This window comes from Dendrobium catenatum, unplaced genomic scaffold, assembly GCF_001605985.2.
Source record: "Dendrobium catenatum unplaced genomic scaffold, ASM160598v2 original_scaffold_96786, whole genome shotgun sequence".
Lineage (NCBI taxonomy): Eukaryota > Viridiplantae > Streptophyta > Magnoliopsida > Asparagales > Orchidaceae > Dendrobium > Dendrobium catenatum.
The window spans coordinates 1,170,201-1,187,370 of NW_021415225.1; the positions used below are offsets into that span (position 1 = coordinate 1,170,201).

Genomic DNA, 17,170 nt, shown 5'->3' on the forward strand with positions numbered 1-17,170 from the left:
CAAAAGCGCAGTCAAAAAGCACAGGTGACGTGACAAATTTTTATTGGATGTTCGAACCTATTCTCCGCATCGGGTGACCGGATGCAATAATTTGCCCCATTTGTTGGGTTATGTTTGGTGCCTTTTTTAAGATTATTAAATATTTAAGCGGTTAATATTTTCTTAAATTTTTTTAATTTACAGATATTATATATTTAATTTTTTGAAATCATTAATATCCACTCTTTATTATCATCAATCTTTAAATGTTTAGTGTGAAATATTCAAAACGAGCTGATTTTCTTATATCATAAAGCTAATCGGCCCGGCCGATCGCCAGATCGTCCTGGGACGATCAGACTAAAATCATCGGCCTGGACAGTTCCCAGAACTATTTTCAGGACGATATTTTGAACAGTACAGATCGGCCTGGACGATCTCAATATCGTCCCGGACGATCCTGGGAGAAAATCCAATCTAGAGAGAAACAGTAAGGGAACGAGGTCTCACAGTAATGTTCTACTTAATTAATAATAAATTCAATATAATTTGACTGTTCGAATCTCTAATTGAATTAGAATTAAATCAAGTTAATTCTAAATATCGTAATGGCCAAACATTTAATTAAAGGTTGACGTAATGGCCAAACATTTATATCATTAGCAGTTATATTTTTTTTAATTTCCTATGTTAATTATAATTAAAATTTATTACCTGAGGTATGTTTTTTTCCTGTGGTAATTAATCCTGACATTATTTCGTTACTAATCACGGCTCTCAGGATTCCTCCGTTACCTTTCTTTAGTCCGCCTGGCACTACCATCGTCTGCCCTAGCTTTCCATAGTTACGGTTTGTATCTTCTTACGGTCTTTACATCGTTCGGTCACTACTACTCTTTCTCTCTCGTTAAGGTGGTACGCATCTCCTTACTGTAACTGTCGAGACCTCCGTTTCCTCTGTAACTTACCATAGATTCGTCCCACAATCGGCTTCTCGATTAGATCTCTTCAACTTCTATAACACATCTTCATGTAATGAAAGTGTTGAACCCTTCAGAAACGGTTCTAAACTCTCTAAGTGACTGTCTAAGCTTTTATCCCTCTCCATCCTTGGGAAACGGTTCGCATCATCAAAAACGAACTTAAGCTTTCCTCACCTATTCTCCTTTTGTTATTTGCACTTTGTTCTTGGATATCTACTCTTCTGGCTTCAAAGGATCTCAACTTTTAATTACATTTATGTGCACTTTACTTAGAACATTTTTTTATCTTGCTTTAATTCACTATGTTATGCTCTTCATCTTGTTTGGTTGCTCACAAATTCTTACTAGAAAGAGACATCAACAACACATTACTGAATGTTAATGTGTATGCCATTAAACTTGATAATTGTCACATGATATAGCCCACCCATGATCCAAATGTACTTCCTGATAGAAAAAAAAAACAAAGAAAACAATTTCCTTCTAAAAATTATTAAGTTTTTTACTATAATGCAGTTACGTTTTTTTTTTTTCATAGCAACAAATTATGTTATTTTCTAAATATTATAACGTTTTTTACTATAATGTAGTTACGTTTTTTTTTTCATAGCAACAAATTATGTTATTACACATCTTTAGCTTCAAGATACACTACTTCTCATAGCCACAAAACTCTATCACCTGTACATAAATTTTATAGAAAATTCCATAAAAAAGGGGATGATGAATGATCTTATCATGTTAAAACAAACCCAATATAAAATATTATGATATAGATAAATTATTTCACCACATAGCACCTTTATAAAGCGAAGTATGACAACACAATGCAGCAAAAAATTTCTTTCCCAGGGGCCCTAATTTTGCTCTGAGAACATCTCAGAGTGCCTCTGTTTCACCAAAAGTACCTAACCCTGTTTCACTCTTGAAGTAAATTTAAATCCTGTCCGCTGAAGATATAATCTAATTTATGTTGGTGTTAGAATTGACATAAAATTGGTGAATGTTTATACCAGGAAATGCTTAACAGAGAGATTTTAATTGTTATTATAGCATTGGCCTCAAATCAATAGTTGATTTTATTGGATATGATTTGTTTTTATTTGAGGTTCATTAGCTCGTTTAGAAGACGCCAAAAGAAAATATTGTCGAAAAAGCTTAGTCTGTAAGAGTTAATCAGACAGATTCAACTTCCATCTTTTAGAATTCATTGATTATTTTGAACTTGTTAAAAATGGTAGTGGAATTGAAAACTAATGGCCATGGGAGCTTCTTAAATAATTCAAGAGATATTTACTTTCCAGTAGTTAATGTGGAATGTTTTTGCAACACTTGAGGAACGATGGGAAATCATATATTGTAGAAATGGAGGATGATGATAATGGTTTATTGGTATTTGTGAAATATGAAAACAATGATGGATATTAGATTTCCTTCAAATAGATGTTGCCATAAGCTGAGGACATTATAGCTTTGTTGGAAAAGGAAAATTTGTAACTAAAAAATGTGCATTTGTAGTAAACCAGAGTCACAATCTAATGAGATTGTTAACTTATCTGGCTTCTTGTCGAAAGAAGTTGAAAACACGCTAGAATTAAGACTGTCACATGATCTGATAGAATATCACACACATCTTCTTAAAAGCAGTAAAATGGCTAGCCTTAGGAAAACAGAAAAACAACATAAACTTTAGGACAAATAGGGCAGAGTAAGGATCTATTTAGGACAAATCTTTATTGCCTCATGCGTGTAGCAATAAAGCTAAATCCATACAATCAAAATAATTTTCACATTAACTTGCATATTAATCAAAATAAATGATTGGGTACTATTAAAAAAAAAATTAAGTTGAACTATCTAAAGCAACAATATCATTTTTAACCTCTTTACAATATCAAATTACTTTGTAAAATCTTTTATATTTGTGGTCATACTTTACATGCATCATTTATTTTGACTTAAACATATTTATAAGAAGTTTTAAATTTATTTTTTGAAGATTTTAAATTTTATATATTTATTTTGTGTTTGTGTTATGTTTACTAAAATTTGTGTTGATATATTTATTTTGTGATATGATGTTTGAGATAACATCATAAAAAAAATTTTATATTATGAGGCTTTGAAAAAGGTTGAGGGTTTGTTTGTATTACATTGTATATTGTGAGGCTTTGAAATGTCTTATTGCAAACCATTAACCTATAATTTTGGTCGGCTGTGAAGTTACTGCTTTTCAAATGGCTATACAGTTATCAAACATGCTTAGCTTTCTTAGTTTTTCCATAAGGATTTTACCTACTGCTTGATCCGTGTTCAATGCAAAATCATACTCCTTAATACGTTGAATCCGCTCCAAAAACTTAAGAGTAATAAGATGCTTCATCTACTTCTTGATCTACTGCTTAAGAGTAATAAACTTAATATATAGTTATCAAACTGCTTGATCTACTTCTCCTAAGTACTTACCTTCTCAAGAGTAATAAGCTGCTTCAACATGTAAAAAATTCCAGGCTTGAAGCGTAGACGTTTTGCATTGCTATTATGCACACAGAGAAGATGATGAGAACTTTCAGAGACGAAGTTACTGGATGTTGGAAGAGTATGGGAGCACATTTCTTTCATAGCTTGTTCAGATTTGTGGTCTATGTGCATTATATTATTCAAAAATGCTATCTTTTGATCGTCAACTACCTTTATTTTGATTAGTTGGGGTCAGCCTTATGATAATGAATTCTGTCTGCTTTGTTTCTTTTGCTTCTTCTGATGCATTATCGATCATTTAGATTGTAAGCGACTTGATTCCCTTTTTTATGTTAGATGAGCAGTGGATTTTTTATCCTTGTTGCAGGTTTTTAATTGCAGATAGATACTTAGTTAACAGTTATTTCATACAGTAATTTAGTATAATCAAGCCTTGCTTTTCCCTCATTTAATTTTTATTTTGTCTAATTGGTAATGGCTTTTGTTGCCCATTATACTTTTATTTTTAAAGTTTGTATTGGTAGCAGACTGTTATATGTTTGCAGTATTTGAGATTAATTCTTATGTGTTGTGGGAGCTACAAGTGGTTTATTTTTGGAATGACTTAAAGGCTTTCCTGAACTTGACCAATTGGTGTCTTTTATTTTCCAATTTACCATGTTTTTTAAAACTTTGTAGTTCCACTCATCTTAGTTCCAATTAGCATAACTGTACATGAAGACATGAAGTTGACGTACTTCAAATAAATTCTTATCCCTTGACATGATTTATCAAGTACCACATACTTTTGTGCTTTATAAAAGGAGGACTATGACAAGATGGGTTCAGACTCTGCATTAAAAGGTTGATATAATTCATTCTAATATTTTATTCATAATTAGATTTGTCGAAGATTTTGGAATAAGTGGAGGTATTTTTAGGATGGGCATTAAGGTTCTCAGAGGAATTATTTTCATGATATTTGCTTTTATTAAATTCAAATGCTTTTTTGTTGGTTGTCTATCATATTGATTTTATGATGTATGACAGTATGAATAACAATTTATCTAGAGATTCACTAATATTAAATTGTACTTTGTTCATCAAATGTTTGGATTTCTAACAAATTTATCAATCATACTCCATGTTTCCAATTCATAAAATTGACTTATTGAGCTATGTTCACTTTGCAATCATTGGAGATGTCAGAGTCATCGTTCTAATGCTTGCTGTGGAACTTGTCATTAATAGAAAATATAACTTTGGCAAAGAGATGCAAGTTTGTATTATCTTTCTCACTCAAAACAAGATTATTATTAGAAAATATAATTCGTGATTGCAAATTTCCTGATGGATGCATTGGACTATGCCATCTCCATTATTTGAGATGTTACTTGAATTGGAAATAATAGAGCTTTGATATTGGCTATGAAGTTCTATCATCTAGCATATTGTAATATCTTCTTTTCTTCCTCCATGATGTTTAAGTGATTATCTAAAAAGGATAGAAATTTGAGAAGGGTCAAATGAAAAGTCTATGAATCAAATTAAAATTTAAGGAATTTAATTCAACTCTTATTAGTTTGAGTTGTTTATTGCTATATTAATGAAATTTTGGTTGTGTTGATATATTTCGAGCTCATCCTCTTATCAACTCATGGCTCCTATTTATTTCATTGCATCATTAATTCTATAAAGATAAACAATGTATTTTTCAATATTAAATTGTAATATAATATTAATATATTTTCTCTACCATAATTTTAACAAAAATATCTATTTCTTGATTAAAATAAGTAGTTATTATAATTACTTATGAAAATAAATTTAATTTATTTTTCAAAAATGATAATGTTATTACATTTTAATAATATGAAGATTTCTAAATTTTTAGTCACGTGTATTTAATGCACGTGCAATAAAACTAGTATATGTAAACTTATGCACGAACTAAGAATTCAGAAATCATTGCTCAATTCCTTGATGCCATCATGATTCTTGGCACAAAATGGTATTAAGAGGTTTATTAAAATTATATCATTAATGTATTTAATATTTAAATTTTACTATTTATGCAATATAACACCCCGTTAACTATCATTAACAGCCTCACTAAAGGCCAAAGAGATTAGAAAAACACTTAAAAAGCTGCTTTAAGTTTAAGCAGTAAGAAAGCTTTTCCAAACAGAGCCTGAATCTTGAAACCCAAATATGCCCAAAAAACACTATAATACAAAGTTACTTAATTCTGCTACTTCACCTGAAGTCATCAGCATGAAAGCCATAAGCTGAACAGAGATGTCAGAGCTGAAACTAAAAGAAATTAAGATCACAGTAACAATAAATAAATAAAAACTGGGTTTTGAAATCAACATGCATTATCTCCATACACTGTTTCATAGTTTGATAAAAGGGTGGGGAAAATATCAAAAATATATTTCACATAGTCTAGACTGTTAAGAACTACCAGACTCTGTAAAAATCTACTTAATTTCCATGTTTCAGAATATCGTCTCAGTCAGTGCTAAGCTCACTTCTTTGTTTTCTTGGGGAGAGAGCTGCAACAAAACAAGTACTGAGTGCTTGCTTTATCCTAGATTACTAAGGTTTTGTTTGGAACAGTTTTTTTACTGCTTTTTAAAACGGAGTTTTAATACAAAAATTAAAAAAATTGTACTAAAACTCCATTTTAGAAAGCAATAAAAAAGCCGTCCCAAACGAAGCCTAAGATTTCATTTGAGACAACTTTCTTACTGCTTCTTAAAGCAGCTTTTTAGTAAAAACTTTTAATTTTTGTACTAAAAAGCTGCTTTAAAAAGCACTAAAAAAGCAGTCTCAAACGAAGCCTGAGTGATAACATAGGATGTTAAAAAGAAGACTTACTCGGATGATTGAGCTGTAGCTGCTACTGCAGGTGGTGCTTTTTCTCCAGGGCCCTAGGAGGGAAGAAAAAAAGTCAGAATTATTGCTAAAGACTTTTTTTAGATAGTTATTCTCCAAAAATTAGCAGTAGGAAGAGAGTCGAATAAGAAGGATGAATTACAAATGATAGTCAGCAATGAATCATAAATAAATGCTCTGATTGAGGGGAGTTGAAATGCCAATTTAGGCTTCATTTGGGACGGGCTTTCTTCCTGCTTCTTAAGTAGCTTTTTAGTACAAAAATTAAATTTTTTTAACTATAAAGCCGCTTTAAGAAGCAGTAAGACAGCCGTCCCAAATGAAGCTGTAGTTTCTCATTTTAGTTCTTGTTCAACATTTTGAACCATGTTTTTCAAACAAAAACGATCCTCAACAATAGGTGTCTCTGCTATCTTAGCCAAACCCTCTTGTAGAAGACTGGGGATTTTTCTGCAATAGCTGAAAAATTATCGAAGCAATGCTCACTGGACATAGAATGCCCAATAGAGAGGCTAACAATCATACATTAGATCTAGGTTGAGACTTCTAATGGGTGCAAACCTTCATAATTAGTTACCCCTTTTGCTCTAAAGAAAGGATGCTTAGGCACAATGTTAGATTTGCATGTAGTTAAATTTGAGTATGATTGAATGAAAAATGCTGGGGGGAATTTAAGTGAACTTAATCAGATCTCATGGTTATTCGTCTCGAAGGATTCAATCTACTAACATAATAAAGCTTTAACTTGTAACATCCATGGGGCTGACGAGCAATAATGGGGCGTCTCCTCTCAAATATTCTAAGCAAAGTAGGGTTGAATTCAACTCATTCATTGGGAAAGGATTAACTGTAGTAATTTTAATTGAATAAACAAAGGAACACAACACAAATGGTCGCCTATGGTTTAGAGGCATTGAGCATGAGCCACAAGAGTAGAAAGGTATGAAAACACCAAAGCTAAAGTACAGCGAGGGTGTATGATGCTGACATCGGTACGAAGATTTGACGCATCTATCACAGGCGGCGTCGTAAATCGACGGCCATTATTTAAATTTTCAATTATGAGTTATTTTCTGCATTTTAATTATTATTTGATGTATTTCTTGTTTTACCCCTAGGATAGTTTATGTGAGAGGAATCGGAGTCTTCACCAGCCGCAGGATGAGTCCGGGCTCGTGATTTGAAGTCCCTTGGAGAAGGGCAACGGATCACCCGTCAGTATTCGAAAGAGTCTGAGGCTCGCGGTTTTTATTTTCTCTCTTTCGTTTTATCTTCTATCTTTCGTTTTTTTATCTCTTCTTTGTTTGGTTTTTGTTCCTTCTTATTGTTCCTAGCCGTCGTCGTCATCCTCCACCTACGTCCACCATCGTCGTCTCCTTTTTCCACCATAAGCCGCCGGCCACATCTCCCCAGAAAGTCCTCCAAACCGCCGGCCATGGCTCCCTAGCCGCCGGCCTCATCCTTTCCCCTCTCTTCTTGGTTTTCCTAATTAGGGGTGCATGATATTAGGAATTAATTTGAAATTCAAGTTGTTTAAAATTCAAATTTCTTTCCTAATTTAATTCGCCTAAATTAGGAAAATATTTAATCTAGCTTTCAAATTCAAATTCATGAAATTTGACAATTGAAAAGTTTTCCTAATTTGTCATCTTATTTTAGGAAACTACTTAATTTAAATCAATTTGAATTTTAAATTGAAATCGGATTTATTTCATTACTTTCCTAACTCATTAAACCACTTTAAGAAGCCTTAAATCCTCTCTTTTAATGCTCCTCTGTTACCTCATGCCACCGGCCCCTAATGGATTATTTGGATTTATTGCCAAAATTGAGAATTCGTATCTTGGCTGAACACCCCACGTCCCCACCTTTAATTTAATTCCTCCGCAACTTTTTTTTTGGAATTATTTCCTAAATCCTGCTTAGCCTCACTTGGAATTTTCTTCAGATTTTCTATTTTCTTTCTCACCGTCTCCCTCCTCTTAATTGTTTCAACTCTTCGGACTCTTTCAAAGATTGATGGGTGATCCGTTGCCCTTCTCCAAGGGACTTCAAATCACGAGCCCGGACCCATCCTGCGGCTGGTGAAGACTCTGATTCCTCTCCATAGAAATCTCACTAACGCTCTCTCACAAGAACACAAATGTGAACACAAATTTTTAATATCAATTCTTTATCCCATTACAATAGCTAAAGGCCCTATATATATGCCACAACATGAGAAAAATCAAAAATTACAGAATTGCCTCTTGGGCCATAACACTCACATAAACTATCCTAGGTGTAAAACAGGAAATACATTAATTAAGAACTAAAATTCATAAAAATAAATCATAATTGAAGGTTTAAATTATAGCCGTCGATTTAAGACGCCTTTTGTGATAGATGCGTCAAATCTTCGTACTGATGTGCACATCATTCTCCCCAGGTGGGAGAATACTCAACTCCGTCGAGTAAGCATCACAACTGCTCATGTACAACTCTGGATTGTTATTTGGAAACAATAAACTCAATGGTCTTTTTGCAACGATTCTCAAACAATCCCGGTTGCCCCCAAGGTCAACTTGCTCGTTGCACTTTAGCTCACCAATTATAGATATCACTTCCAGAGCTTCATCAACATTCTCCGTTATAGGAGTTTTAAGGGTCAGGAGAAACCTTGGTTTCTGTAGGAGTTGTAATTGAGTCAAACAAGTATCCATCTGCATTATTTGTAGTCACGCATTTCTCCTTGTCAACCAATTCATCTTCTTCTTCATGTCCTTCCTTGATCACCTTAGGTTCCTCTTTGATTTGCACAGTGATTGAGAAATTGAAAGCTTCATTGGCCTCCATCCATTTGTCCACTCTATCCACTATTTCTCTGTTTCTTAGTGCCCTTTTTTTATCCTTTGATGAAGGGGATCTTGAAGGTGTGTAAAGAGGTGAGTCAGTCCTACTTCGCACTAGGTTATCGAGTCGTTCGATTGTTTGGCAGTGGAAGTCGGCTAAGTCCGCTTGACTCTCCTTGAGATGTTGACTAATGGCGCCCAGTTGACCTGCCACCCAGTTTAGAGTCCTTCCAAGTCGATCCGAGTCCATGCTCTGATACCAAGCTGATGTAGAACGGGTCACGCTTTGCTATGGAAGATGGACAAACTCCAACTGTCTCACAAAATCTGAAATTTTCTTCAGGTTTTTATTCAAAACCTGAGAGATAAATCTCATATTCAAGTAGTATGAATTGTGAATTGGAACCAAGAGTTACAGTAGCAATTACACGTGAAATGGGAGAGAGGGAGAGAAGGGGCCGGCTGGAATGAGGGGGTGAGGGGAGGAGTCAGGGATGGATTTTGAATTCCTTAATTAATTCCTTAGATAAGGGAATTAATTGAGGAGTTACGGGAGATGTAAATTAAGGCAAATTGATTTGGAAATTGGAATTAGGAAAGCATGGTATTAAATCCAATTTGAATTGAAAGTTCAAATTGAACCTTTTGAATATTTCGGCTAGAGCAAATAGGGAGAAAAGGAAATAAATATGAGTGAATGCCAAGGTGGAGGTGAGGTGGGCTGGCGGCATGCAAGGGGGAATAGGGGTTTTAATGCATTAGATTGTGAATACTTAATATGGGTTTGGGGTTTATGAAAGAAATAATTCAGTCCTATTTCAATTTGAAATTCAAATAGAAGTCATTTAAAACTGTCTAAAAAATGGAATGGCAAATTAGGAAAGATTTCAAATTTCAAATTAGTTGGATTTGAATTTTAAAAACCGCCCAAAATTAAATCACCCAAATTAAATTTGAATTACATCATGAATGAGATTCAATACTTTCCTAAAATAGCTTTCTAATTTAGGAAATTAATTGAAATTCAAAATTTGAATATGAAAATAATTTCCTAAATTATTTGAACTCTTTAAGTAAGCTTTAAGATGACATCGACTCCTCATTCATGGAGACAAACAAGAATGGCCGGCGGTGGAGGAGCTAATGGGGGAAGGTAGCCGGCGGCTATGGGGAAAATTCGTGGAGCTTGGTATGGAGGTTTGGCTAAGGGGTTGAGCGGGGAGGAGGAAAGATGACAAGATGAATACGACTACGGGGACAATAAAAGAAACAAAACAAAAACAAAGATAATTGAAGCTAAACAAAACAAAACAAAATAAAAAACACATTATTATTCCCTCTTTTTCCTGTCACCCGTCTCTCCCCTCTCTCCCTCTCTCCTACTTCAAATGCAATTGCTGTTGTAATTCCTTGTTCCAATTTTCAATTCCTTACTAACTAGAATATGAGATCTCCTCTCAGATTTCTGGACCGGAAATCTGAAATAATTTTTCAGATTGTTAGAAAGAGGCTCGAGGCTATTCTCTTATCTCTTTCTCCAAAATCTGAATTTCTTCTCAGTTTTTTTTTCTCTTCACCATCAAGGCTGAAATCTTCCAAGGCCATCACGTGGGAATTTCTCCACTAGAAGCTCTCCAAATTCATTACAATATTGAGCCCTCTTCCTCCCAAAGCTACAGCCAATTTCTGAAAGAAATCTAAATATATTTCAGATTTTCTAGAAGGAATTATTTCAGGTTTTCGGGAGGGCGCTTGGAGTTCGTTCTTGCCACTACTTCCCTCCCTGTTCTACATCAGTTTGGTATCAGAGCATGGACTAAGATCGACTTGGAAGAACTCTAAACTGGGCGGCAAGTCAACTGGGCGCCATTAGTCAACATCTCAAGGAAAATCAAGCAGACTTAGCAGACTTCCACCGTCAAACAATCGAACGACTCGATAACCTAGTGCGAGGTAGGACTGACCCATCACTTTACACACCTGCAAGATCCCCTTCCTCAAAGGATAGAAAAAGGGCACTAAGAGACAGAGAGATAAGGGATAGAGCGGACAAATGGATGGAGGCCAATGAAGCTTTTAATTTCCCAATCACTGTGCAAATCAAAGAGGAACATAAGGCGATCAAGGAAGAACATGAAGAAGAAGATGAATTGGTTGGCAAGGAGGAATGCGTGACTGCAAATAATACAGAGGGATATTTGGTTGATTCAATTGCAACTCCTACAGAAGCAAAGGTTTCTCCTGACCCGGTTAAAACTCCTATAACGGAGAATGTGGATGAAGCTCTGGAAATGACATTCATAATTGGCGAGCTAAAGTGCAACAAGCAAGTTGACATTGTGGGCAATCGGGGCTGTTTGAAAATCGTTGCAAAAAGGTCATTGGGTTTAGTGCTTCAAAATAACAATCTAGAGTTGTACATGAGCAGTTGTGATGCTTACTCAACGGAGTCGAGTATTCTCCCACCTGGGGAGAATGATGCGGACATCAGTACGAAGATTTGGCGCATCTATCACAAGCGGCGTTGTAAATCGACGGCCATTATTTAAATTTTCAATTATGAGTTATTTTCTGCATTTTAATTCTTATTTGATGTATTTCCTGTTTTACCCCTAGGATAGTTTATGTGAGTGTTGTGGCCCAAGGGGCAAATTTGAAATTTTGAGTTTTTCTTATGTTGTGGCCTATATATAGGGCCTTAAGCTATTATAATGATAATGAAGAATTGATATTAAAAATTTGTGTTCACACTTGTGTTCTTCTTGTGAGAGAGCGTTAGTGAGATTCCTATGGGACGGAATCGGAGTTTCACCAGCAGCAGGATGGGTCCGGGCTCGTGACTTGAAGTCCCTTGGAGAAGGGCAAAAGCATCACCCGTCAGTCTTCGGAAGAGTCCAAGGCTCGCAGTTCTTATTTTTTCTCTCTCGTTTTATCTTCTATCTTTCTTTATTTTTTTTGTTCCCCCTTTTGTTCCTAGCCATCGTCTTTCTTCTTCCTCCCCTCTTCTATCTTTCTTTGTTTTTTTGTTTTGTTCCCCCTTTTGTTTTCTTAGTGTCTTCATCCTTTTTTATAATCATATTATCTTGACTTTTAATATATCTAACCATAGTTAGCTAATCTCTTACCTTTATATATATATATATATATATATTATTTATTTTCTCCTTAGTACCAAACCTATCATATAAATCATAAAAAATTTACTTTATTGATTATCATCTTTAAAAAACTTTTAATTTCTTATACTTATTAAAAACCTTAGAAGTAATCAATTTTTGCCACCTTTTAAAAGTAGGCCGAATTTTAAAAAGGAGCATGTTTAATGTGTAATTAAACATAAGAAGCATAATTATTAAATAATTTAAAAAAGGAGCAACGACACCAAATAATTTGACGTTTTCTATAAAAATGCTAAATAATTAAGAAAACGTCAAATTATTTGACGTTTTTCATGAAAACGCCAATTAATTTAGCATTTTTCATTAAAGAATTTTAATTAATGAAGAAAAAGTCAACTCACTTGGCATTTTCTTAGTTGGAGAGAGAGAGAGAGAGTTGACAATGGAAAGAGAGAGAGGGGAAAGAAAAGATGGGAGAGAGGGAGACCAACCAGAATGCGCCACATCACTCAGTACCGAGCAAAAAAATAACGTGGCGCATTCTGATTGGTCTCTGGACTTTGTCCGGTATACGCACAGAATATTTTTTTCCTCTCCCATGTCACCTCTCTCCCTCTCCCTCTCTCCCTCTATATTATCTTTCTCTCTCCCCTCCCTCTCCCTCTCTACTATCTTTCTCCCACCCCTCCTCTCTCTCTCCCTCCCGCCCCTCCCTCTTTCTCTCTCCAATGAAGAAAACGTCAAATGATTTGACTTTTTCTCCATTAATTAGCATTTTCTATGAAAAATGCCAAATTAATTGGTGTTTTCTATGGAAAGCGCCAAATAATTTGACGTTTTCTTAATTATTTATCATTTTCTATAGAAAATACCAATTATTTGGTGTTTTGCTCCTTATTAATTTTTTTTAATGATCACGCTTCTTTTGCTTAATTAAGCTTTAAACATGCTCATTTTTAAAATTTGGTCTTAAAAGTATATTTCATTTTTAATAACCCATTATACCTTTTCACTCCACCAACAAGTCTCATTAACAATGTACAATCTATTTTTAGACTGCTAAAACTTTCAAAACAATCTTCTTAATTGAACTATCTTGCTTAAAATTCTATGCTATGATGCTATCTAAATGTTCAAATTTGGTTTATATTGAAAAAAAACTTAATAATAACCAATGTGTATTTTTTTTCTAATCTCATATAAGTATCTGGACAAGCTTATGCATCACTAATTCTAATGCAATTTTCCTTTCATATAACACAAAGCACAAAATTAGAATAATTGTACCAAATAAAACCTCAAGATGTAAGGCTTTGAGAATCAAACAAGATTGAAAGTAGGAATACCCTCATTGCTCAACCTAAGATGTCATAAATGGCAATAACCCTTAAAAATGGCAATTTAAGCATAGTAAAATTGAGAACATGTAACAAATATGCTTGTATGAGAATGTTGCACTATTGCTAAGACTTATAATACGATCTACAGACCAAAAAAGGATTAGTTTACCAAAATTAATGCCCTTAGGTTAACTCCTCTCTCATGAGAAAAGCATGTTTCAAATTACTACACATTTCTCATATTAAGACAATATGTTTTGCCTTATTGCCTAGTTCCTTAAGGAAGAACCCTTGGCTAGGAATGGCAATATGTTTTGCCTTATTGCCTAGTGCCTTAAGGCACAACCCTTGTCTAGGAACACCTTTATGACCTCCTAGGAGGTCTGAATTATGGTTCTGGACTAGCCTTGCCAAAGTGCCAACGTGAATGAAGGGTGGCTCCACCTTTAATAAGATTTCTTATAACTTATCTTCAATATATATTACTATTATCATCAATCAAATATAATAATGCTCAATCTAGCCTTTCTAGCATCCATCTTTACATTTTCAACTTTGTCATGCACAACTTGGCAATCAACAACATCGTTATTGTCCAAACCACCTATTTTTGTTCACTAGTGCTTTCAAAAACACATGACGAACTTTAAGGTAAAATGATCACCAAACACCCAAAGCACCATACAACACTAAAAGCCCTCAGCAAATCGAATTTTGTGCTTCCAAAGAAATTTATATTTCTTAGAAATCACATTTGATAATAAGGAATATTTATAAGAATAAAAATGATAATTATAATTTTAAATTATGTTGGGGAATAATTAATTTTGAAGTTTCACGGCATTCTAAGAGACAGATAAACAAGGCTGCGAATGCAAATAGGACCTTTGTGGGATAGAAACTGTTTCAAAAACATCACTTATGAGTAAGCAGGAAAATGCAGAAAATTCATACAAGTAAAAATAAAGTTAATAACAGTCATGTACAAATCCAATATTTCCATTTATTAACATTCTGAGTTTATTTAGATTATTGGAACCCTAAAGTAACAGTACACTTCTGAAAACGTACTGCATCAATTAGTCTTTTTAAGCTAAAAGAGTTCTTCATTTGATTGCTAAAGATTACAATTTAAGGATAACTGATAAGTACCATTACCTAAGAAACAACTTCTATAATCATGCTATAGAGAGGAAAGAGAAAAAAAGATGGGCGTACAAGGTTCAAGCACGAAACCTACCTTGCTTGAATATAAATGCCATTCAAAGTAGGACAAAATCCAAAGCAACTACTTAGTAATATAAAATTTACTGAAACAAACTTGAAAAGCTAAAATCAAATGATCAGAAATAAAAGTAAAAACTCCTATAAGTGTTTAATGACTTGTAAGGAAACTAGATCGACGATTATACAAGAAAAGAAAACCTCACTTTTTGTGCCACTTAGAAACTCAAAAACAAAGGAATGGTGACGCAAAATGGCTAAATTTTTCAATGCAAGTAGTAGAACGCATCCCACAAAACCTAGGTAACTAAAGAGTTAATATAATACGTAAATATTCAAATGAATACATTATCAGGGAAGCACAGTTGACCATGTATAAATTTCAGTGCTGAAATTTGAAAGATACATATTCAGATCCATACATCTAAATTTGCTAGTAAAACATGCAAAGATATTGTTTAAAATGTGCAGATGAAATGGGCACTCATCCTTACTTTAGACCAATGAGCAAAAGAACGGTTTCAGACACCAGACAGCAAACATATGCTGGTGAGACAACTTGCATAATAATAACATTTAGCTATAAATTGATAAATGGAAGCCAAGAACCAATTGCAAAAGCAATCATATTAAGGGTAAAAACACTCGGCAAAAAGTTTTAAGCAGCTAAAAAATACAATTCATATCAAAGGGAATTATTGCAATACGATATTAGGTCACCTGAGCCAAACGTTCCTCCCTTCTAGCAATCTTCCTCTCCCTGCTCGCCTTGCTCTTCGCCCTCTTGGCTTCAAACTGGTCAGACAATGTCTTTTCTCTTGCCTTTTCTGCCTTAGACTTGTGGATACTCTCCATCAGAACTCTCTTGTTCTTGAAAACATTTCCTTTCACCTTCATATACATATCATGGTACATGTGCTTGTCAATTTTCTTAGCTTCCCGGTATTTCCTAAGCAAACGCCTCAAAACCCTCATCCTCCTCATCCACAGAACCTTGGTGGGTAGCCTAGCCTCCCTAGTACCCTTGCGCTTACCTGCAAGAATTTAAGATTTTGAAATCAATTACAACATTAACGGTTTCATCCCCCAAATGCTGTCAAGCTCTAGAAAAACATTTAAGCCATACCATATCCAGAATGGCGTCCCTTCCTCTTTGCTTCTGCCATGCGTCTAGCACGAGATCTGGAGTGAATCTTCATAGGTTTCTTAATAATAAAACCATCCTTTACCAACTTCCTAATGTTTTGGCCTGCAATTTAATAAACCAACAGCATTTTACATATAAGCAAACACTTCATGTGAACCTTCTCAGAATTTAGCACACAGTAATACAAGATTATAATTTTCCAACAACTTACAGATTTTAACCTTCTTATGAAGAAACTGAAACTCAAATTGTGGGATAAGTTAAATTCATAGTTGTCAGCAAATACGGCAGTAAACGAAATACTAATAGAGCGATACATCAAAAGGGCAAGGATAACGCATCAGCTCTCTCCATACAATTATCAGAGCTCGAGGCAATCTTTGAATCTTACCGAATTGCTCGCAGAAATATCCAAAGAAAAGCATGATTCGGGAAGGCTAAATCCTAATCATAATCTTAAGGTTCGAACACATCGTAGAGGTTGATTAAAGATAAAGGGAAGGGGGTGTGCAACACACTGATCGAAAGAAAACTGCAGAAAATAGAGGGACAGTGCTTACGAGAGTTTGCCATGGAAATCTCGCTGACCTCATTAGGGTCGAGCCAGACCTTCCCCTTGCTTGTGATATTAATATTTGACATAGAAGAAACTAAATCTTTATATTTACATTAATCTCGCATAAATTTTGAAAAACATAGTAAAATTATTAATTTTATTTTTAATGATTTATTGAATTTCAAATAATTTTATTATGTTAAGCATAAAAATATGAGTTTATTAATTTATTTTCTATTTATGATAATTTATTCTATAAATAGAAAAACTGATGGTACGTATCAATTTCTTAATTTTTCGAACTTTTTTTTTGTTAATGATGATGTAGCCAAGCCAAAATTTTAAGTAAAGATTTCGATAAAAAAAAATATTTTACTTTATTTAGTAGGATGTATGAAATATCAGGATAAATTAAAATTGGTATATGAGTTTTAAAAACATCAAATACAAATCTAATTTGTTGGATCTAGATTAAGAATACTATATTATTTACTTCATATTTTTGCATATAGAAATTTATATAAGCAAAAGGAAATAGGCCCCATAAGCTTTGTGTGAATTTATTTATGTTATCATGATGGATTTAAGGATGCATATGGAGGAACATTCTTCTTTTTACATAAATTTATT

The 17,170-nt window shown here is 34.0% G+C and overlaps 1 protein-coding gene across 1 annotated transcript; it reads right to left on the reverse strand.

The window, feature by feature from the left end:
• Positions 1-5,738: 5,738 nt before the first annotated feature.
• On the reverse strand, positions 5,739-16,603 carry LOC110109006 (60S ribosomal protein L19-3-like). Its single transcript, XM_020839896.1, has 5 exons — positions 16,545-16,603; positions 15,964-16,086; positions 15,558-15,871; positions 6,306-6,358; positions 5,739-5,980 (listed from the first exon to the last, which is right to left on the reverse strand). Exons 1-5 carry the CDS (start codon positions 16,555-16,557, stop codon positions 5,953-5,955), a joined length of 531 nt encoding a protein of 176 aa, XP_020695555.1. The 5' UTR covers positions 16,558-16,603; the 3' UTR covers positions 5,739-5,952.
• Between the last annotated feature and the right edge of the window lie 567 nt (positions 16,604-17,170).

What these genes read in the sequence shown, in the direction of transcription:
- LOC110109006 (XM_020839896.1), bottom strand. An exon ending in GGGACGCCATTCTGGATATG is followed by an intron (nt 15,872 to 15,963) that starts GTATGGCTTAAA and finishes AAATTCTTGCAG; the next exon opens with GTAAGCGCAAGGGTACTAGG. An exon ending in GGGAGGAACGTTTGGCTCAG is followed by an intron (nt 6,359 to 15,557) that starts GTGACCTAATAT and finishes CTTCCCTCCTAG; the next exon opens with GGCCCTGGAGAAAAAGCACC.